We start from the raw sequence: 24,452 nt of genomic DNA, 5'->3' as shown, positions 1-24,452 counted from the left end.
AAATAGGTTTGCGTTAAATAAATTGTATTAAATATCAAAAATGCCACGAGCAACCGAATTATCTAAAGAAGAGCAGAACCAAATAAGAACTATGGCTGACTGTGGCGTCAAAGTTGGTGCTATTGCTAAAACAATAAATAGGCATCGAAACACTGCACTATGGTCCCAGTGCGGCATAAAATCGAAAAAATTATGAAACTATTTTTTGAATATGCACAAAATTTTGATGAATAGACATTCCAAATAAATATAATTATAAATTTTTTTGAGCTTTATTGCAACCCTGTTAACTTAGCGCGGTCATTTAACCAGCTGATTCACTGCAATCCTGAAACTTGCAAATTGTTGGCAACTTTAAGGTAAAAGTTTTTTTTTTTTTTTTTTTTAAAAATTGTGTTACAATTGGCTTAAATTGAGTGAAAATACCAGATTAAATATGGAAAAAAAGATCAAGGTATGAAAATCAATAATAAAACTATTTCGTGTTCTCATTACATTTGTGTCTGTGTTGTCAAATGTTTTGTAAGTGTCTATTTAGCAGGAATGTGTTATAAAAGTAGTTGTGTTTTGTGGAGTGTTACTTTTTCAGCGCATATCGGCGCAAGCAACTAACCAGGTGAATTTACTTATAAATATATAGGAATTTAAATTTAATTGGTCCGTTTTTTGCACGTTTTTGCCGCTTTTCGAAAAAACAATACATGTTGCAGGTGTTTATGAGTTCTCTTATGCAGCGCTCCTCGAAGTTTGGGAGGAGACCCACCGGAAAGACGGCGCTGTTAGAGGTTTAAATTAAATATTATAACTAATAGAACCATATTTAGTAAAAGTTGTAGTTCTTTTTATAAAAAACTTAAGTTTATGAAAAAATTAAGTAAAAATGACTGTATGGCCAACTCTTGATGTAGGGGGCGGCCATAGGCGTGGTCAAATTTCCAAAACAATAAAATTCGAAAAAAATAGTTCAAGCATATATGCAAAATTTGATATCAAAAATTGGAGTTTATGCAAAAAAAAAACGGCGTAGGAAACTTTTTAAAGTCACCCCAAAAATATGCCCAAAACAATCGCAAAGATGCAATTCTAAAGATTGATAACCGCACTAAGCGGCACATTAGAGCTTCGAAATTACCTTTGCTGTATACACGATTACTAAAAAACTATTGATCCGATCAACACCAACACCGATAATTTTGACCAATTATTTATTATGATATTAGCTTGTCCGTGAACGAAGGATTTTAAATTTTTTTGGAAACTCCTTTTTTAGAGCATAAAAATCAAATATCTTATACCTTGAAAAAGTAAATTGTTTGTTAAAACCGTCGTCATTTTTTTTTTAATCAAAATTTTTACAAATCCTTCGTTCTTGGACTAGGCAATACATACGAATACAATACGAATATTTTTTGAATTTTTGATTTCGGATGAACCGTTATCGGGATATGATGTCCACCGCAGACACTATCGAAAAAAGACCATCGAAAAAAAGACCATCGAAAAAAGACGATCTTGGAATTCGGCTATAACATTTTTATTATTTTATATTTTTTTATGAAAAAATTTAAATAAGTACCCAGAAACATTTACTAAACGACGTCGGTAAAACATTTTTAATAAATATTTTCTATTGTGTCAAAAAAAAATCGATAAAATTTCATTTTTTGCGCGGTACAACTGTATATAACCCCATAAAAACGCTAATTGTTCATGCTATTGTTTTTTTTGTTATTTTAAAATACAGAAAAATCTATCAATTTTGGATTTGTGCGAATGAAAAAATTCCTACGCCAAATTTTAGAAGGATATAGCCCAGGTGAATTTTGTTTTCTAGATAAAAATTAGCCTTATGAATAATCATCCTGTACTGGCGTTGCAGAAATGTGCGATTTGTGGGGTCGAGACGTGGCAAATTTATGTATTATAGGTATTATAAGTGACTTCATGCAAAATATTAAAGCTCTATTTCTTATAGTCCTTGGGATCCACGCATTCATACAGAAAAACGAATATGACTTGAACATACAAACATACATATATACTTTATAGGGTCGGAGATAATTTCTTCCTTGCATATTCTTGAATTTTTCAATTCACAATTTTCCCAATTTCCTTGATGTTTAAAATATCTCAGTATAATTGGTATATGTGCAAGATTTGTTTTCTATATTGCTCCTATTTTAATAGCTCTAGAAGTGTTTTGAGTACACACGATTTTTCTCCGATGTCCCTCAATTACACATCATGTATTAGTTTCTTATCTGTCCCCATCCTATTGCACCGTTAGCCCAAAGAATAACGCAAGGAGAGGAATTGAATAGAAAGTTTATATATGTGCAAAAAGCTTCATTCACGTTTGGAGTGGGTTCCGGCAAGGTCCTAGTAAAACAAAGATAACAAATTTGACTGTTTACATTTTAAAATTTAATTAAAAATTATCTTCAGCTATTAAAAATAGGTTTGCGTTAAATAAATTGTATTAAATATCAAAAATGCCACGAGCAACCGAATTATCTAAAGAAGAGCAGAACCAAATAAGAACTATGGCTGACTGTGGCGTCAAAGTTGGTGCTATTGCTAAAACAATAAATAGGCATCGAAACACTGCACTATGGTCCCAGTGCGGCATAAAATCGAAAAAATTATGAAACTATTTTTTGAATATGCACAAAATTTTGATGAATAGACATTCCAAATAAATATAATTATAAATTTTTTTGAGCTTTATTGCAACCCTGTTAACTTAGCGCGGTCATTTAACCAGCTGATTCACTGCAATCCTGAAACTTGCAAATTGTTGGCAACTTTAAGGTAAAAGTTTTTTTTTTTTTTTTTTTTAAATTGTGTTACAATTGGCTTAAATTGAGTGAAAATACCAGATTAAATATGGAAAAAAAGATCAAGGTATGAAAATCAATAATAAAACTATTTCGTGTTCTCATTACATTTGTGTCTGTGTTGTCAAATGTTTTGTAAGTGTCTATTTAGCAGGAATGTGTTATAAAAGTAGTTGTGTTTTGTGGAGTGTTACTTTTTCAGCGCATATCGGCGCAAGCAACTAACCAGGTGAATTTACTTATAAATATATAGGAATTTAAATTTAATTGGTCCGTTTTTTTGCACGTTTTTGCCGCTTTTCGAAAAAACAATACATGTTGCAGGTGTTTATGAGTTCTCTTATGCAGCGCTCCTCGAAGTTTGGGAGGAGACCCACCGGAAAGACGGCGCTGTTAGAGGTTTAAATTAAATATTATAACTAATAGAACCATATTTAGTAAAAGTTGTAGTTCTTTTTATAAAAAACTTAAGTTTATGAAAAAATTAAGTAAAAATGACTGTATGGCCAACTCTTGATGTAGGGGGCGGCCATAGGCGTGGTCAAATTTCCAAAACAATAAAATTCGAAAAAAATAGTTCAAGCATATATGCAAAATTTGATATCAAAAATTGGAGTTTATGCAAAAAAAAAACGGCGTAGGAAACTTTTTAAAGTCACCCCAAAAATATGCCCAAAACAATCGCAAAGATGCAATTCTAAAGATTGATAACCGCACTAAGCGGCACATTAGAGCTTTGGCAACTGCCAAAAATTTGAGCTGTGCCAAAATTAAGGCACAATTGAAGTTACCAATATGTAGGCAACGGGTGTAACAAATTTGCCGAAAAGATTTGCATCTCACATACGAAGCAAAAATGGCATTACGGCGGCATGAAATGGCTCGACTAGCCTATTAGGTGTTATGACCACTTCGGGTCCGACGGTCTGCCTATCGGCATGGGTCTGGCTCCGGCTAGCTCATCCAGGGCCGTGGCTTCCCTGACCCCTCCCATCCGACCGTTAACAATAAATTAATCCTAAAAACACAAAGGTCTAACGGACGTTACTCAACACTGAAACTCCCACAACATTCAAATTTATGACTCCTAATACTAACACACGTAACATTTATGCTTACCCTACTGAATCACAGATCTTTTAATACTCCTGTTGACTTGGAGTTTCGTTGGCCTTCCCTCCCATCCTTAGCGGAACACTGGCCTTTTCTCGCGTCCGCCCCTATTTCATACACCCGATCCCCCCTCTACTTCCCCATTATCCCTTCCTCATGCCCCCTCTCGTATCGCTCTACTCAATATTCATCTCTTTTCTCAATTATTTCTTTATTTTAAGCTAATATTTAACAATTGATCTCCGTTCTTGAGCTTTTGTTTTGCTTTCCAGCGTTTTCCTTTTTCGAATTTTATCCCACCACGTGGGGAGTAAGGGTTTTAAATTTTCCCTACCTAGGAGAGCTCTCTTGGGATTTGGGACAGCCCACACATTATAGGGAAATAATTTCTGCCAGCTTCCACAGCCGCTACCGGAACTCACAATTTGTATTGGCAATAAATAAAAATCAAATAGGACTTATAATTAGGTACAAACTTTACAAGATATAAATAAAAAAAAATGTAACAACAAAAAAAAATAATTAACACACACATACACATTAAAATAAATACTAATATATATAAAGAAAATATAAAAAAAAATAATCGGGGCGTCGATGGCGGGATTTCCCCTTTTCCTTTTTTGCAGTCTTTGAAATAAAGGGACGAAAGCGATGTCCTCGTTTAAGAGTTTGGCCTCCGTTTAATTTTCCAAAGTTTTCTTCATTAAGGCGGGCCGCGCATGCCCAGTTGATGGCCCGCAGAAATAAAAACGTGTGGAGGAACCCAAGAAAACGGAAAATGCCGGCTTGCCTGGCACTAGGTTCACACTCCTGGTATTGGCGGTGCGGCGAAAATTTTAAACCACCAAAAATTATTCGCCAGGCCTAATTTTTCTTTTCAGGCCTGGCTTCCTTGTCAGGATAAACGGGTGTGGTCGGTCTGGAAAGAAGCAATCCATTAGTCATGGCTCTTCTTTCTGGACCGACCTCTTACCTTTATTTTCCGCCGATCCTGCCTCCCGTCTCTGTCTTCTACTTCTGGATTTTATTGGCCGGAACTATCCCTTTTAGTTTTACTTGGTTTAATTATACCCTTGCAGAGGGTATTATAATTTTGTCCAAAAGTGTGCAACGCAGTGAAGGAGACATCTCCGACCCTATAAAGTATATATATTCTTGATCAGGATCACCTCCTGAGTTGATATGAGCATGTCCGTCTGTCCGTCTGTCCGTCTGTCCGTCTGTCCGTCTGTCCGTCTGTCCGTCTGTCTGTCCGTCTGTCTGTTTCTACGCAAACTAGTCTCTCAGTTTTAAAGCTATCGTCTTGAAACTTTGCACACACCCTTCTTTCCTTTGCACGCAGTATATAAGTCGGAACGGCCCGGATCGGCCGACTATATCCTATAGCTGCCATATAACTGATTGATCGGAAATGGTATAACTTTGGTATTTTTAAAGTTAGAGAGTTCAAATTTTAGGTGAGAGCTATTTTTGGCAAAACATTACGACATGCCAAATTTCATAAGGATCGGCCGACTATATCCTATAGCTGTCATATAACTGAACGATCGGAAATGACCCAACTTTCGTGTTTTTGAAGATAGAAAGCTGGAATTTAGTACAGACTCTATTTTTGGTCAGTTGATCCAACCTACCAAATTTCATTAGGATCGGCCGACTATATCCTATAGCTGCCATATAACTGAACGATCGGAAATGGTATTTGGTAGAAATATCAACTTTCGTATTTTTGAAGATACAAGTTTGCGACTTTTTTTAGATTTTGTATTGTAATAAATTGGAGTATATATTCCTATTCCCATAAGGATCGGCCAACTATATCCGATGTTTGCGATATATATCCGGTTTTAACTGCAAGGGTATATAAACTTCGGCTCCGCCCGAAGTTAGCTTTCCTTTCTTGTTTTTTCTTCTTTTTTTTTTTTCTCTTTGAAAATTATGCTTTGGGTCTTTAGTTTCACATTTTTAATTTTTTTTTATATCTTTAGGTGACGTTGTCGCCTGCACTGCTCGACACTTGCATTTCTTCTGTTTCCCAGTTCTCTTGGGCCCCGGAACGGTCATTTGGATAGGTCCGTTATTCCATACATGAACCGTCCCGGGTCAACAACCCCTTCAAAAAAATTACCCCAAATTTCCCTATATCTTACTATCACTAGGTGGCATCATTAGGCCGATCTTGCCTGAATAGGTGGCATCCCTAGGGCCTACCATGCCTGAATAGGTGGCATCACTAGTCCGACTTATTTATCGGCCACAACATAGGAGAAATTTAAATTTTTGACCACCGAATTCCAAAATGTCATCTTCAGTGACGAAAAAAAATTTAATTTAGATGGCCAAGATGGAAATCAAAAGTATTGGCGAGACCTCAGGCATCCCAGACAAATTTGCCGAAAAGATTTGCATCTCACATACGAAGCAAAAATGGCATTACGGCGGCATAAAATGGCTCGACTAGCCTATTAGGAGAAATTTAAATTTTTGACTACCGAATTCCAAAATGTCATCTTCAGTGACGAAAAAAAATTTAATTTAGATGGCCAAGATGGAAATCAAAAGTATTGGCGAGACCTCAGGCATCCCAGACAAACTTGCCACAGACGCAACCATGGTGGTGGTTCCCTTATGGTATAGGCTGCCTTTAGTTACTTCGAGAAATCGCCTATATGGGCATTTCCAAAATCGCGCACGTGACATTCGTACGCGCTCAAAGTAAAAAAACTGTAAAAAGGAAACAATTTTTTTTTTTTATTTTGTTTGCATTGTTGCCTCTTCAAAAAGGTTAAAAAATTTTTCAAAGATAACTTGTATTTTTTTTTTAACGTCATTTGAAGTAAATTCGCACGGGACATTTTTTACCACCACTATTTTCGTAATTATACCCTTGCATAGGGTAGTTTAAGTTTGATCAAAAGTTTTAAACGCAGTGAGAAGGAGACATCTCCGACCCTATAAAGTATATATATTCTTGATCAGGATCACCAGGAGTTGATATGAGCATGTCCGTCTGCTGTCTTTTTCTACGCCAACTAGTCTGTCAGTTTTAAAGCTATCGTCTTGAAACTTTGCACACACCCTTCTTTCCATTGTCTGCAGTATATAAGTCGGAACGGCTGAAATCGGCTGACTATATCCTATAGCTGTCATATAACTGATTGATTGGAAATGCTATAGTTTCGGTATTTTTAAAGCTAAAGAGCTCGAGTTTTGTATGAATGCCATTTTTAGCAAAATAATACGACATATCAAATTTTATAAGGATCGGCCGACTATATCCTAATGCTGCCATATAACTGAACAATCGGAAATGACCCAACTTTCGTATTTCTGAAGATAGAAACATGTTACATGATTGTATGATTGTATTTTTGGTTAGTTTATCCGAACTACCAAATTTCATAACAATCGGTCGACTATATCTTATAGCTAACATATAACTGAACGATCGGAATTGGTTTTTGATAAAAATACCAACTTTGGTGTTCTTGAAAATAGAAGCTTGGGACTTTTTTTTTACATTTTTTATTGTAATTTTTGTATTTTTTATTGTAATTGGTTATATTATAATATTCAAATAAGGATCGGCCAACTTTATCCGATTTTTGCGATATATGTCCGGTTTTAATTGCAAGGGTATATCAACTTCGGGTCCGCCCGAACTTAGGTTTCTTTTCTTGATTGTACTTACAGTCGCGCACGGGACAAACTTCAAATGATCACCAAAAATACAAATATTTTTTTTCTCCATTTTTTTTTTAAATATTAACTGCACACTTAAACTCTGTTTGCAAAAAAAATTTGATGCAATTCGAGCAAGTGCTTTGGATCTACGGATAAAAAATGTTGTTTTTCAATCGCGCACTGAACAATAAAATAAGCGATAATGTAAATACAAATTTTTACCGTTATTGGTGATCGCCTGTTACATTTGCGTTCCTTTTCCATTTATTTAATCTCAAAGTGATTTTAGAAAGCAAAATGGAAAGCATAATGCATTTATTTTAGAAGTTGTTATAAACATATGCTTTGTGCCATGTCGCATGAACGCGGAAACGTATACATACTAATCTCTTGAAAAGTGAGCTAGTACCATTTTCCGAAGAGTTTCATCCCGGAAATATTGTCTTTCAACAGGATAACGCTCCTATACACATAGCGCGGTATACGAAGACGTTTCTGGAAAGTAAATCAATCGATTTGATGCAGTGGCCAGCTTTAAGTTCGGACTTAAATCCGATCGAGCATCTTTGGGGCATCCTGTCAGCAAAAGTTTTCGGAGGTGGAAGGAAATTTAAGACCCTTAAGGAATTAAAGGCGGCCATTGTTAATGAATGGGCATCCATTGATATAGCTGTCCTCCAAAACTTGGCAAATTCAATGCCGAAGCGATTAAAAATATTATATCAGCAAAAAGGAGACACGATACTATATTAATTAAAAAGTTAACTTATATTACAAATGTATATAATATTTTTTTTGTCACTTAAATAGTTTTGTACATATATCAATTTTCTATGAATAATAGTTTTAAGTTCCTATATAAACATTAAACAATGATTTATTAAATATATGTTAAGTTCATTCAATTTTTACATTTACTACCTACATATATAACAAGAAAGGAAAGCTAACTTCGGGCGGAGCCGAAGTTTATATACCCTTGCAGTTAAAACCGGATATATATCGCAAACATCGGATATAGTTGGCCGATCCTTATGGGAATAGGAATATATACTCCAATTTATTACAATACAAAATCTAAAAAAAGTCGCAAACTTGTATCTTCAAAAATACGAAAGTTGATATTTCTACCAAATACCATTTCCGATCGTTCAGTTATATGGCAGCTATAGGATATAGTCGGCCGATCCTAATGAAATTTGGTAGGTTGGATCAACTGACCAAAAATAGAGTCTGTACTAAATTCCAGCTTTCTATCTTCAAAAACACGAAAGTTGGGTCATTTCCGATCGTTCAGTTATATGACAGCTATAGGATATAGTCGGCCGATCCTTATGAAATTTGGCATGTCGTAATGTTTTGCCAAAAATAGCTCTCACCTAAAATTTGAACTCTCTAACTTTAAAAATACCAAAGTTATACCATTTCCGATCAATCAGTTATATGGCAGCTATAGGATATAGTCGGCCGATCCGGGCCGTTCCGACTTATATACTGCGTGCAAAGGAAAGAAGGGTGTGTGCAAAGTTTCAAGACGATAGCTTTAAAACTGAGAGACTAGTTTGCGTAGAAACAGACAGACGGACAGACAGACGGACAGACGGACAGACGGACAGACGGACAGACGGACATGCTCATATCAACTCAGGAGGTGATCCTGATCAAGAATATATATACTTTATAGGGTCGGAGATGTCTCCTTCACTGCGTTGCACACTTTTGGACAAAATTATAATACCCTCTGCAAGGGTATAAAAAGAATAAAAAAATATAACATGAACGAGTTAGAAAAAAATCAAGAAAAGCACGTTGCACATTTATCAATTTTACTGAGGTAACATGCTATAAATTGAAAATTGGTTGAAGTTACAATATATGTACAATCGTGGACATAAGTATTTTGACATAAATAAAAATGTACATTTTTTGTTCAAAACTCTAATTTATTTATCCAAAAAATATTAATTAAATTTATTCATAGCAATAGTGTAATAAGAAAATAAAAAACAACAAAAATATTACATTTCATATTACATCTTATAAACCAGAATTAAAAATGCATTAAAGTGGAAGGCCAAATGTATTTTGACATAGCATAATTTGTTAGAAAATTAATGTAAATTGACAAAAATGTTAAAAACAAAATATAAATTATTAAAAAGACCCTCTTTTTGTAGTCGTGCAGGAACAGATTTTACTTAATTTTTAAGTATTTCAAGGGAAATTTCCTTTCATAGTCCTTCGACTTCATCAATTGTCTCCTCGTTCTTGTTATGTTTGGACTCCTCTTACGTTTTATATAAGCTATGATGCTAAGATCGGGATTTTGGATCGGATCGGGGTGGCCAATCTAAAGATTTTACTTCCAAGTCCCTCAAAAATTTGGTTATCATTTTTTCTTTATGGCATGGAGCATTATCCTTTTGCAGGATAAAGTCTTGCCCAGTAAGTCTGTCGCCGGCAAGCAATACGGAGTCATTCAGGATACGCAAATAGTGTCCTTGATTCATCGTCTCATTAATAGGGACCAAATCACCGATCCCGTTAAAACAGACACATCCCCAAAACATGACACTGCCGCCACCACGTGGGATACGTTGAATTACAGGTCGCACTTTCTTTTTTTTTCTGGGTAATCTGCAGTAAATTTTATTTTTTGAACCATGCTACTCAAAGGAACTCTCATCGGTCCACAAAATTTTTTCTTAAAAAGATTGAGGCTTGTTAACAAATGATTTAGCAAAGGCTCATCGTTTCAACTTATTTTTAGGTGAAATGAAAGGTATAGGACGGGCCACATAAGTAGCAAAGTTAGCCTCTTTCAATCTACTTTAACTGTTTTTCTACTAATTTAAATATCATAATCTTTTTTAACTTCAATTGAAGCTGCTTTTGGTGTTATAATCATCTTTAAATTGTTCAAGGAGTAGACGATCTTGTCTAGGCGTAGTTTAACGTGGGCGTCCTTTTCTGACTAAATTATCCATCAAATTTGTCAGTTTATGTTTGTTAATTTTATAGTAAATGGTTTGTTGAGGTAGTTATAAAATATGCTGAGGCTCTGGACCGAAATACCTACCTACCTGTGATACTAAATTACTATTTCATTTCGCTGGATTTGGCTTAGCTCCCGTGTTTTTCCCATATTTTTATTAAATAACCGTAGAGAAATTAGGAAAATTGACAAAAAATGTATTAAAGCTGCTAATAGGTTTATAAGCTGGAGTTATAAATAACAATAAACTGTCTTCAATGCGCCCGACACAAATGAGAACTGATTAAATGAAATGTCAAAATATTTTTGTCCACCCAAAAATGCATAATCTCTCACATCACGTGTCATAGCTAAGAAATTAATTTACTTATCAGTGCCATCTTTTGCACTCTTAAAGCTACAAACAGAATCTCTTACTGGAAATGGATCCCATAACTTTTACGAGTACAGAGAGACACGCGATGGAATAAAGCTATACGCTGTGTCAAAATACTTATGTCCACGATTGTATATAAAATTTAACATTTTCTGGGAATACGTATTCATAGTTGTAATTTCGTTCTGTATTTTTTTACGCGAGCTAGTCTCTCAGTGTTAAAACTATCGTCTTTAGGCATCCTTATTTCCTTGCACGCAGTATATAACGCAGAATGGCCGGGATCGGCCGACTAAAGCCTAAATAACTGATAGATCGGAAATGTCATAATCTGGCTTTCTATACCCAGTAGCACAAGCGTAACTTGTATTCGTGTAACATGGAAAAAGAATCATCTCCGACCCCATAAAGTATATAGATTTTTATTAGAATCAACAGCTGCAACCTCCTGTAACCAGTAATACCCACGCAGTTCACGTTAGTTTCAAACTTTCCCCACGACCGCTCCCGCCCCCATAACTCGCACATTGCTGTACCGCCACTATAGAAAGGTATTTTGAAAAACTTTTGATGCCAAACTATTTCTATACTTCATTTATTTTTGAAATACAGGGGAAAAATTTGCAGGCCAACCGGCAATTTGAGACCGAGTCCAACGTTGGTACAATTTGGTTTTTACTAATGACAGCTTCTTTGAGTCGAAGTTTATATGAGACTATTGGAATACCAGTACCCTTCATTTCGTACTGAAGGGGTTTAGTCCTATACGAGCGTGTTCGTCTGATGTAAGTTGATGTGAGTATTATGTATGTCCGTGTTACCAGATAAGGCAAAATGCATTTTTTATACCTTTGCAGAGGATATTATAATTTTGTCCAAAAGTGAGCAAAGCAGTGAAGGAGACATCTCCGACCTTATAAAGTATGTATATTCTTGATCAGGATCACCTCCTGAGTTGATATGAGCACGTCCGTCTGTCCGTCTGTCTGTCTGTTTTTACGCAAACTAGTCTCTCAGTTTTAAAGGTATCGACTTGAAACTTTGCACACACCCTTCGTTCCTTTGCACGCAGTATATACGTCGGAACGACCGGGATCGTCCGACTATATCTTATAGCTGCCATATAACTGATTGATTGGAAATAGTATAACCTTGGTGTTTTTAGAGAGAGAGAGAGTTCAAATTTGACACGAGAGCTATATTTGTCAACACATTACGACATGCCAAATTTCATAAGGATCGGCCGACTATATCTTATAGCTGCCATATAGCTGAACGATCGGAAATGACCTTTTTTTTTTTTTAAGTTAGAAAGCTGGAACTTAGTACAGATTATATTTTTCTGGTTTTAACAGCAACGGTATATAAACTTCGGCTCCGCCCGAAGTTAGCTTTGGGGCCGTCCATATATTGCGTGACGCGAATTGCAGACTTTTTTGACCCCCTCCCCCCCTGCGTGACAAACCATGACGCGAGGTTAGACCCGCGTGACCACAAACCGTGACGTTAACCCGAACCCCCTCCCCCCAGGCGCGTCACGCAATATATGGACGGCCCCTTTCCTTTCTTGTTTGCAATACATATCGGTACACTGAATAAAAAAAAGTTAGTAACATAGTGAGGGGTTAAAGAAATTATTATTATAATAAAAAAAAAATTTTTTAATATTTAGCAATAAAAAAAAAACCCGCATTTTTTACATTTATAAAATAATACATAGCTTCTTACCTAAAAAATGTTCTGCGAAGAAGAAATTCATCGCTTCAAGTCGACCATTCTGGCAGAATCAAAAACAAGAATGTATTTCTTGCAGTAAAGTTTTAAAAAATCCAACACAATGCAACCGGATTTGCACGATCGATGAGAATACGAAAAACACTATAAATTGGTGTTGTAATTGTCCTTTGCATTTGCTGGGAGCCACACATGTAGATGACTTTTCATTTCCCATATGAAAGGCAGTCCAACAACAAAGAAAGGACGAGATCATTGGGAGTGGGCACCCCTGTTTTAGAGTTTTCCTAATTGCAATCCCCTCAGGTTGGAAGACGCTGCACATAGTGCAGTCCAGTCTAACATTTTTGTTGGCCAAAATCCATTTTTTTAAATTTTAAATATTAATGATATTTTGATTACATTCTAACAGAAAAAGAGTGACCATCAATTTTTCTTACCAAAAATTTGCATAGATTTGCAATTAGCGCCATATTAATATCAGCCTTTAAAGTCAGATTTTTGAATGCAATCACGTGCAGTGAAAAGCGTACTCTTAAGTGTTGTTTTCAAAAAGAAAACTTGTTTAAAAAAAAACAAAATTTTAATAAAATTTGTGATGGGTTCTAATCCCTCGGGTTTGTACTACATGTTTTGTAATGTGAAATGTTTCAAATTGTTGTGATGTCTTTGTAGTTATATGTAAAAGTAAGTCGTCTAACAGGTGTAATATTGAAATTAAATCTCATTTTCAAAAAGGTGTACAAAGTGAGTCCAACCTAGTCCAATCCTGAAACCTAATGTGTGTCGTACAGTTATCAATTCTTGATCAAGTGTATATAGTGTATATAGATATGGCTATTCCACTTTCAACCACTTTTTTTGGAATTTGCATTTTTAGTTCGTAACCTCAAATTCAACAACTCAGAGTTGTTTGCCCTGTGGAAGTCTATCTAGGGCCAAGTATCCAAGGAGAATGCTATTGTCGAATTTTTTAAAACGGCAATTGTCGGCAATATTTCTGAGGAAATTATTCAAGATTTTGAAGATGCTGGCAAGAAATTTTGTTATCGTTTTGCAGGCATAATGCAGAAGTATTTCAAAGCAGACATTCTGATTGGCTAAACACACAAACGTGTTTATCAGTTGGCCAGAAAAACAATTCAGTGGGACGCCCTGCATTAACATATAGTCAAATATCCTGAAGGATATTTTGGTGGGGAGGGAGCTGAAGCGCGAAACAAATCAGATCGCTTGCATCATGCACGGAAGTCCAGTCGAATAAATAACACAGTGCGACAAAAAAAGAAAATTTGGAGGAACTTTTGAAAAGACCTAGTAGAAATTGTATATTAGGTCGAATATGGAATAAGGGTGTTAGAAAAATTTTAAACACGGTTTCATATTCGACCTAATGACCTAGGTCTCTTCAAAAATTCCAAATCACTGTTGCACTGTGTAATTTTTGTGACGTCTTTTGTGACGGATTCCAGTATATAAAAATCAAACTTTAATCGTTTATATTTCATATATACGCAACCACTTAGTTGATTTATTTTTTAGTTCAATTAAGTTCCGTTATGTTTGTTTTCGGTTGAGTGTTTTACGTTGAAAGATTCGTAAAATACTCGCCTACTGAACATCGCTCACTGAGAGATATGATTGACGTTCGCACAGAGATCCGATTGAACCGATTGAACGAAAAATTCAATTCAAAAAGTCTTTTCAACACTTTAAATCAGGGGTGCCCAACCTCAGCATACAGCACACTATAGGAAATTTGACCACTTTTTCTGGCCAAAACCCATTTTTTGAACGTTAAGCATAGTACATACTGAGTTGACGAAAATCCGCTGTCGAACGAGTGACAGCTGTCAAACTAAATATAAAAAATACGGTGTAAAAAAAGGAAGAAGAAGAAATTTTCGCCTTCTAGATTTTGCGGGTACTGAGTTGACGAAAATTTTTGTTATCGATTTCAATGCTGTTGCCGGATCAAAAAAAATAAACAGCTGATCTCGGGGAGTTGAAAGAAATAATTTCATTTATTTCTATAGGTGTGACATGAAGGGTCAATTGATCAAATAAAAAAATAGTCGGCCCGAAAAATTTTCGACGCGCCAGGACAAATTAAAATTAATTTCTGCGGTCAAGACGAAGCCCATAATATGGCATTTGACCCACAAGGGGCATTTTAATTCCATAAAATGGCATTGAAATGATTTGTAATTGATTTGGATTTTAATTTTGACCCAGTTTTCTATTTCTTTATCAGCTCCTTAGCGGCGAAATACATACAGTGGGTCGCAGCTTATTTCAACCAGCACCCTAAAAAAAACTCAAAGCTAAATATCTCGTGAACTAAAAAAGGTATCAAAATAATTCAAATGCAGATTTTTAGTTTTACTTTTCAACAACAAATATATGTTTCTATTTATTTTCTAAGATTTTTTATACATTTAATAATAATATTTAAAGAAAAATACAACTAAAAATAGCGTCGCAGCTTATAAACAAAACACCAACATCCAATCGTTTTGAATTCATTTTTGCTTATTTGTTTTTTGTTTACAAACAACAGCTGTTCAGTATTACCATATTTCTTAATTTCTTTGGGTCACACTAGCTCGGTAGCTGAATAAAGTGCGATATCGTTATCGGATTTTCAACAGCGGATTTTCGTCAACTCAGTACTAGGCTTTAAAGTATTTAAATAATTTTAACTGCATATCATTCACAATAAATAAATTTTTAATGTTCCATACCAGAAATTTTCATAGATGGCGCCACTGCGAAGAAATCAGCTGTTAAAAACAGCTGTTGATGTTAACATTTACATGAGCTTAGAATTTACGATTTTTTGGTGCGATTTTAAAACGTGAAAATATGGACAAAATCAAAAGTTTTGAAATGAATACTTTTCAATGTGGTTTGTGTTATTTGTTTCTATATGTGAACTGTCCAAAAAACTTGTGTTGTCTTTTCAAGTGGGCGATGCCACGCCCACATTTTTTAAAAATCTTAAATCTATTGACCATGTGAACTCAAATCAAAAATCAGAAATTAAATATCTTGTTTCGTTCTTGAGATATTATTTTTGGCCAGAAAAAGTGATCATATTTCCTATAGGGCAGCAGAGCAAACTCCAATCCAATTTTTTTTGCAAGTCATGTCAATATACGGAAAAAAATTATAGTAACATTTTAAATGGAAAAAAGTAATAAAAAAATATTAATGAAATAAAAATTAAAAAATGTAATAAACTTTCAAATAAAAGAAATTCATAGCTCCGATGTCAACCGAGAGCAATTAAATTCTGTTCGATGCACAGTGGTACAATGCGTAACTATATTTATAAAATATTTTTAAAAATCTTTGATTTATTACATTTATTGGGAGTTAAGCCTGACAACTAATAAAGAGATAAGGTTTTGGGTATTTATTGAACTCCGTCGTTCGCTTAGAGTAAATTCTTAAGCTGAAAATGCTTTCTCTACAGATTTTTGAGTTGCAGGGATTGCACTACATGTGCAAGCGCACTCAGGTTTCACGATTTTAGCCTTAAATTTCTATAAAAATGTTTAATTCTAAACGACGATACATTTTGTCAAAGTTCTAATTTTGTTTATTTTAATTTTATTTATGCAAAAAAGACTTTTTGAATCGTCTCACTAAGTCAAACGGTCCTGGAAGGAACAGAGAAAATGGGAACAGAAAATATTGCTCGTCATTTGATCGAGAGCAAAATTTGTATACGAATATAGCAAACGGTTGCTCTCAGACTTTTGGCTCAAAGATCCTGAACAACACTTTTGAGACCCTAGAAATCGGTTAATGGTTATTTGCAAGCTATGAATAAAATATTTAAATAAAAAATTCGTTTTACGAAAATATTTTATGTTTTCGATCTTAATTTTCATGAAATATTCTTCTAAATTCTAAATATTCTATATTTGAATTTCCCCAAAAATATAAACAAGCTATAAATCAAAATAATTCATTTTAGACTCTAACTTTTCTCGTTCCTCGTACTCTTTTTTTGAATAGCCTAAAGATTTCGATTTTATTTAAAAAGTTCGCATTAAAAAACCAATCCATGAATTATAATCAAATGTATGTTATACATAAGTGTATACTGTCGAATGTAATACATTGTAGCTTTTATTAAATAAAAAAAAAAATTTTTTTCATATTCATAACATTTGGTAGACATGAGATGGAATTAGCTCGGAATTAGAAAGAAGACTGCGGTTAAGGCCACAATCATAAAAACTCACAGATAGGAACATTTTTAAGAGTTCGTTTTAAATATAATTGCCAACGACTAAAGAACATAAAATGAATATCAATGGAGTAAATCCTTGTCCTCCCGAATTAATAGATTCAGATTCCGGGTGCGATTTCTGGTAATTGCGGCAAAATGTCTCGTTTCGAATGAAATTAAACATGGACTCAACCAGATTCGCTGGTGTTATGTCTGGGCAAGTCTCCAGGCGAGCAACCACGCATGTCTGTAGGCTCAGCATGTCGTCACACTGCTTCTGACCTACAATAAGCTTTGGAATTGATTTTATTTTATTTTCGGCGATATACGAGGAATGGAATAATGCAGAGAAAGTGCTGTTGAGGCACTGCTGAATGTTATCCTTCTCAGACTGAAGGCACTCAGGTCCTTTTTCGCCAATGAAAAGGGCTATCTGGTCGCCATTCTTGTGACAGACGAAATTAAGCAGGCTTTGAACAATGCGTTTTATTGCATTTGGGCTCTCCTGTTCTTCTTTTTCAAGACATGGTGAAACAATCAAGGTAAAATCATCGACACAGTGGATGGCATCCGACCGCTTGTTGCAATATTTATTAAAAACAACATCTAGTTCGCCCCGTGGAGTCGCTTCTTCGATTTCCTGCTGTATCGCCGTGTGATTTACAATATTTACCATGCATTCGCTAAATACGCCAAAACTAGACTCTATTTCGTCATAAGCTTTGCTGCCGTCTTTTTCGCCGAGCACAGAAATACATTTGTTGCGAAAAGTGTCTCCTTCGAGACCTTCGAAGTTTGGCCTAAGCTCTAGAGGTACTTCTTTTGCAAGCTGGGCGTGTGTCCAAATGACATAGAAAAATAAGTGCAATACTACACAAATTGTGTTTTTCCATAGCGTCATCATATCGACTTGTGTATTGCTTGATTGCCAAAAACTAATTCCAATGTGAAAAAGACTTTGTATTCTTTGAAGCAAAAATGCAACCTTTTTCGTATGCTCAAAGTATTCTTGGAATGAGAAGCAGGCTTGTCAACACTAGTGTTGCCACTTTAGCAATTTATTTGCTAAATTTAGTAGAGATATCTAACCTTGTTCAATGTAACAGCCGAAAGTATAACATTTTTAAATTATTTTTTTATTTATTATTATTATTATTATTATTATATTATTATTATACATAATAAATGACACATAAAAGAATATTCGTACACGGCATGTGTCTTTGTTATATTTTTTTTCTTTCATGGGGCGAATAATATTATATCTTAATGTGTAATTTTTTCTTTAATATGATATATTGATTGATATAGTAATATTGTTTTTAAAAATTATTTGATTATGAGTATATTACAAATACTTTCCTTTCAACAGCCGATTAACACAGCCAGCAAGAATACTTCAAATGTAAGCCTAAAACTCAGATCGACAGGCGAGAGGCAAATAGGTGCCTTTCGGCCTGTTCGCTATCAAGTACTCAGATCGAACAAAAAAAAATACCAGAAATTTACATGGGGAAGTAACCCACACCAAACAACCTTTTACAGGGTTCGCAGCGAAAAGATTAGAAATTTTAATCTTTCGTCCCGTTTGACAGAGTCGGTGATAGAATTGCAAGAAATTTGATTTTTTATTTTAATAATGCAGAGAATCAATGTAAATTCTTGCCCAAGTCAAATTGATAAATTCGATGCGCTAAGAGTTAAGCCTAGTACTGAGTTGACGAAAATCCGCTGTTGAAAATCCGATAACGATATCGCACTTTATTCAGCTACCGAGCTAGTGTGACCAAAAAAATTAAGAAATATGGTAATACTGAACAGCTGTTGTTTGTAAACAAAAAACAAACAAATAAAAAACAAAAACAAAAAACAAAAATGAATTCAAAACGATTGGATGTTGGTGTTTTGTTTATGTATTTCGCCGCTAAGGAGCTGATTAGGAAATAGAAAACTGGGTCAAAATCAAAATCAATCAAAAATCATTTCAATGCCATTTTATGGAATTAAAATGCGCCTTATGGGTCAAATCCCATATTATGGGCTTCGCCTTGACCGCAGAAAAATAATTTTAATTTCTCCTGGCGCGTCGAAAATTTTTCGGGCCGACTTTTTTTTGTTTGATAATTTGACCCTCCATGTCTCACCTATAGAAATAAATTAAATAAATGAGATTTTATTTATACAGCTGAGATCAGCTGTTTATTTTTTTTGATCCGGCAACACCATTCAAATCGATAACAAAAAATTTTCGTCAACTCAGTACCCGCAACATCTAGAAGGCAAAAATTTCTTCTTCCTTTTTTACATCGTTTTTTTTATATGGAGTTTGACAGCTGTCACTCGTTCGACAGCGGATTTTCGTCAACTCAGTACTATGCTTTAGAGATCTAATTAAATTAGTAGAAATTTTTCTCGTCGACATATCATGATGGGGCAATTTCATGGCGCCAATCGCGTTAATTCGAACAAAAACCATTTCATATTAATAGTTTTACATCCAGATCTTCAATCAGTTGTTTCCAACATTGTCAATTTTTAAATTCTAATTAAAATCAATTTTAGAAGGGCTGCGTAAATTAAAAATATTTGTTCACACTGGAAAGAATAAACATTTTTACTCGTCAAACCTGTTTTTCGATATGAGTACTAGTCCATACGCTCAATTGCATATCGACCTTTATCTCCCATCACTAGAAGCGCCAAATTCTGCATTGCTTGCATTTTTATTCAAAAAGTCTGATTGTCTTTTAAAATATGTGTGATATAGATAACCTGATTGACTTAACCGAATGTGACGAAACCAAGGAAGACCATGGAAGTTTCCATAAAGAGGAGGAAAAGGAAAATCATCTCGTGGCCACAAACTGTTTCAGGGAACCCTACGATCCTTTTGACATGGTTGAGAACGAAGCTTATAATAAGGTTAGCTCTTGAATATATGTACATATGTATGCGAGTATAGTAAATACTGATTTTGTTTCTGGCAGGCCATTTCTTTAAAGTCTCAGATAGATGAAAAGGTGTCGAGTGCCGAGTGCCAGTACCCGGATCTTATTAATGAAAGTCCTCCGGTTTGCATGCAATCAGATGGGTTGCCTGCAGAAGCATCTAGGCAGCGATGTACCAACAATTGTTTTCAAAAACAATTGCTGAAGCTTAATGTTTCGCGTTTGATGGCTGACATGCTGCCTAAAAGTTTTGATGATTGCGCTCAGTTCGAAAACACCATTTTGAGGGAAAATTTGCAGATGTTGGCAGCTGAGTCACCGTTAAAATTAATAGAGGACGACCCATTATCTTCTAGTGCTAATTTCGAAGAAGATTTAAAAATGATGCGCATTCCGATTTTGGATGTATTGAGTAAGGAAAAGACATCATTAGCCATAGAAAATCGCGACAGCCAACTTTCTGAAAAAAGAAAAGAGGATGCGCCTCTGACCAATGACCTGTCAAAATCAAAGCATTTAAGAAAACTTCTCCAACAGTTAAAAGTTCTGACTCGTGAAAATATTGACAAGTCCAAGTGGCATCATTTTGATGAGATAATAAGTTCTATTTTTCAAATTATATATGGATGTACCGATGAAAATTTTGAAGCCAACGAAGACAATCAAAATGCTAAGGCAACACTTTCACTACCTTACCCGTACACACGGCAGGGGACATTCGACCTTGAACCACAGGTATATATCGTCGCATCTCCGGGAAAGTATTGTATATATGTTGCTTTTCTATATAAATTAAGATTTTAATTCCAAATTAATAACAAGAATGGAAATCTAATACCCTAAAGCCTTTATTATAAAACCAATTTATTAGAATACATAATTTAGAAAAAGTCCAAAGCTTTAATCTTGAAAAAAAAACATGTTGGTGATTTTACCAAACACCATTTCCGATTTTTTCAGTCGTATGCCAGCTATAGTATATAATCGGCCGATTCCTGTTTCTACTTATATACTGCGTGCAAAGGAAAGAACATTACCCTTTCTGCCATGTAACTTAACGATCGGAAATGATATTTGGTAAAAATACCCACCTTTGCTTTTTTCAAGATAGAAGCTTTGGACTTTTTCTAAATTATGTATTCTAATAAATTGGTTTTATTGACTTTATCCGATTTTTGCGATATTTATCCGTTTTTAACTGCAAGGGTGGGTATATTAACTTCGGAAGTTGAGTTAGCTTTCCTTTCTTGTTATTGAAAACTTTAATCCAATAATTTTCTTAGCGCATTTCGTAATAAAATTTCTGTACGCCCGTTAAATACAATTTTTTTTTATTATTTCTAGTACAATAAAGGAAAGAACGATGAGAATGTAGATAACCAAGAGACTAGCTTCAAGTCCACCATCGGTGGTAACAAGATTCAAAATTTTCCTGAAGCTATGGTCTCTTCGACAGCGACGTTTGATGGAGAATCTTATTTTGAAAAAGATTCCTACCAATGCCTTCAACCTTTACCTTCCATGCAATTGGCCGCAAGAGATACGTTTATGACTCAGTTGGTGGATGAAAGTCTGGCTATTCAGATTAAAAACATTTTAGAACAACATAGCCTTACTAAGACTGCCATTGGTATCATTGAACAGCCCAGCACCGATCCAAGGACGGTAATTTTACTAGTAAATCCAAGAAAAAATGATGAGAAATTGCAGACCCCTATCTGTGTTAAGCCTTTAAATCCAACGCCCAAACCTATTTTAAAAGATGCAGGAACGATGCGTCGGCGATCTTCTTCACTTTCAATACATGACAAGACGAATCTGATCAAGGAATCACGAAAGTCCGATCGCCAAATGGAAAATTTTGAGAACATTCAACCTACGGATACTAAAAGCACGAGCTCTACCGCGTCGTTTAATGCATCGAATGCATTTCGACAGAGGCGGAATTCGTTTTCTACGACAAATACAGTTTCGAAGCCATGTGACAGGCGCTCAGTCTTGGGAAGTCGTATAAAAACGCCGTCGATATCAGAGTCTTTAGTCAAGGGCCAGGGTGCTATGAAGACTACTATTCCAATAAAACGAGTGGTTCCCATTATGAAACCTTTGGGCTCCTGTAACGAAAGTAAAGCCCTATCCGTATCAGCCACTCGCTGCCCTGTTCCAGAGACGCCAATGTCATCAAAGGGCAAGACTGGACAGAAAATATTTAGCACCAGCACTCCATTACCCCAGATGCGCTCCCAACCCCGCAGATCGCATAAACCTCCTCTTTAAAGACCTAAATCAGAAGCCCAAAAACCAGAAATCAGTTTTTCTGATATGTCTGAAATTGGTCAACGTGCTGATACTGCCGATTGCAATCCATGCATCGTCGCATAACTGGAGGCAATGTCGTTTGAAAGTGAATATATTTGTGATGTCTAAGGTGAAGTTATTAACCTTGAAAGATAAAGCGAATGTAAATATGATTAGATCCTAATATTTTCATGGTTGTTTCCCCCCAACTTCGCTAGATAAGAGAAAGACACTAAGTTATTGACCATTCTAAGTTGATTTAAATGTTAGAATCGCTAGTTTTATGCTTTACTATCTTTATTCTAAAATAAAAAAAAAATGTGTTATTTACCGAATGTTTTATTTTTCTATAGAAATAAATAGATGAATTTTATTATTATGCCAATTTTAAATATTTCTGTACAAAGTACAAGTCAATACAACACTAAAACATTAACAATATAATATAGTATTTCTTCTTCGGTCTTTAATATGGTTGTAGTACAATAATGTATGTCAGGGAAGGGTACGAAATGTAACGGTCGGAGCAGAAGCTCGGCCAGACAAAAAATTACAACCACAATCACCACCGTCGGTATGCTTCGCTGCCACGAGCCAGACAGAATGTGCGAGCGAAAAGAACACACTGACAAAAACAGTTTCAGTACAGTTTCAATTTCTTTTCAAATTCTAAAGTTTCAATTTCTTCGTCTTTCTTTTTACGTTCACTGGTCGTCGACAGCACAGAATTACAGTATGAATTTCATACCATTCTGAACAACTCTATTATGATAACCACTCATAAAGGAAAAATATATACAGAGAGGTCAAAATGTATAACTTAACAGTTTAACTTAGACTTAAAAGTTTTAACTTTTGTATATGAACATACATATTATGTATATTTAAGGGGGGACATCTGAGTAGAAAAAAATCGAGTTTTGAAAAAATCGAAAATTTTTTTTTCGCTTAAAAAATTCTTTTGGGTCTTAAAAATAACATATCAAAAGATAGAGTCCGGCCAAAGTGTCTAAGTGTCGAAATTATTCATTCTGCGGCGATGCCTCACAGGCATATCCCACAGTACTTAAAACTTTAAACGCGTTTTTCTCGAAACCACTTTTTTTGAGTTGGCCGAACACATAACTCGAACCACTCTAAACCTATCGATCTAAAATTTTGACAGTATACTCAGAATACTCAGTATACTTTTGACAGTAATACCTATGTCTATCGACACACGTAGGTTTTTTTTTTGTATTTTGCTTACTTTTTTTTTTATCAACAATTTTGTGACGTTTTTTGTTCGTGAAAATTGAGAATTTTGTTCAATCACTCACTATTTTGCAAAAAATCAATATATCAAAAAAATCCTACGTGTGTCGATAGCCGTTGAGATACAGAAACTAACCAAACTTGATTTTTTGTTCTAGATCAAAAATTAGGGACGTTAGGTGTTCGGCCATGGACCCCCTTTAAAAAAATGGGGCCTACGAATAAGGGCTGCAGGGCCGCCAATTTGTGTTCGATTTGTTAAAAAAAAATTTTATTGTGTAGTTTAAATATAAAGTAATAAAACCGCATTTAAAAATTTTCGATTAGCTGTTTTTATTTGGCCAAAAAAAATTCCAGAAAATCCGTTTTTTTTTCGCCTGTTACTCAGATGTCCCCCCTTAAATCAGTGGTCGGCACCAAATACTTAGATATGGTTTTAAGGCATTAGTATTGGTAACGAATAGCAGAAAGTAGGCTTTGAGCATGACGTTTGTATGTGTATGTATGTGTGTGGCAGAGCTTGGTCAAAGAAATTTACTATGCCCGCGGGATAGGGCCGTGCCGACCACTGATTTATATAATTGTGGTCAAAAGTGAGAAACGCAGTCAAGGAGACATTTTCAATAAAGTGTTATCTTGATCAGGATGAGCTCCTGAGTCTATATAAGTAGATTTAAAAGCTATCGAGTTCACACATTATTCTTCCCTTTGTCGACTATCGGTCGGTCCTCGTCGACGATATCCTATATCGGAGACGTAAAACATATGACTGATTAATTAAAAGTGCTGTCACTTAATTTTATTAAGAGGATAATGCCGTGTTGAAAAAACGTTATTTGGGGAAAAAAAATTCAGTTTAAAAATGTTTATTTTTTAAAACTAAAGGATAGTACTGAGTTGACGAAAATCCGCTGTTGAAAATCCGATAACGATATCGCACTTTATTCAGCTACGGAGCTAGTGTGAC

At 35.1% G+C, this 24,452-nt stretch overlaps 2 protein-coding genes across 3 annotated transcripts; one reads left to right on the top strand and one right to left on the bottom strand.

Annotated features, from left to right (window-relative positions):
• The first annotated feature begins 15,592 nt into the window (after nucleotides 1–15,592).
• Nucleotides 15,593–22,561, top strand: LOC108133626 (uncharacterized). 2 transcript variants are annotated; one of them, XM_070282944.1, is made up of 4 exons: nucleotides 15,593–15,650; nucleotides 19,753–19,907; nucleotides 19,973–20,668; nucleotides 21,278–22,561. In XM_070282944.1, exons 1-4 carry the CDS (start codon nucleotides 15,608–15,610, stop codon nucleotides 22,208–22,210), a joined length of 1,827 nt encoding a protein of 608 aa, XP_070139045.1. In that variant the 5' UTR covers nucleotides 15,593–15,607; the 3' UTR covers nucleotides 22,211–22,561. The 2 variants fall into 2 exon arrangements, with proteins under 2 accessions (XP_070139045.1, XP_017109114.2); XM_017253625.3 differs by lacking the exon at nucleotides 15,593–15,650 and having other exon boundaries at nucleotides 19,622–19,907.
• Nucleotides 16,853–18,029, bottom strand: LOC108133627 (27 kDa glycoprotein). Its single transcript, XM_017253628.3, has one exon. It carries the CDS (start codon nucleotides 17,887–17,889, stop codon nucleotides 17,026–17,028), a length of 864 nt encoding a protein of 287 aa, XP_017109117.2. The 5' UTR covers nucleotides 17,890–18,029; the 3' UTR covers nucleotides 16,853–17,025.
• Nucleotides 22,562–24,452: the final 1,891 nt, after the last annotated feature.

Source organism: Drosophila bipectinata, chromosome XR (genome assembly GCF_030179905.1).
Source record: "Drosophila bipectinata strain 14024-0381.07 chromosome XR, DbipHiC1v2, whole genome shotgun sequence".
NCBI classification, from domain to species: domain Eukaryota; kingdom Metazoa; phylum Arthropoda; class Insecta; order Diptera; family Drosophilidae; genus Drosophila; species Drosophila bipectinata.
The sequence above is the reverse complement of the archived record's forward strand: the minus strand, read 5'-3'. Positions and strand labels throughout refer to the sequence as shown.

What these genes read in the sequence shown, in the direction of transcription:
- LOC108133626 (XM_070282944.1), top strand. Translation starts at nt 15,608, where the DNA reads ATGGACAAAATCAAAAGTTTTGAAATGAATACTTTTCAATGTG. An exon ending in AATGAATACTTTTCAATGTG is followed by an intron (nt 15,651 to 19,752) that starts GTTTGTGTTATT and finishes TGTGTGATATAG; the next exon opens with ATAACCTGATTGACTTAACC. An exon ending in AGAACGAAGCTTATAATAAG is followed by an intron (nt 19,908 to 19,972) that starts GTTAGCTCTTGA and finishes TGTTTCTGGCAG; the next exon opens with GCCATTTCTTTAAAGTCTCA.
- LOC108133627 (XM_017253628.3), bottom strand. Translation starts at nt 17,889, where the DNA reads ATGATGACGCTATGGAAAAACACAATTTGTGTAGTATTGCACTTATTT.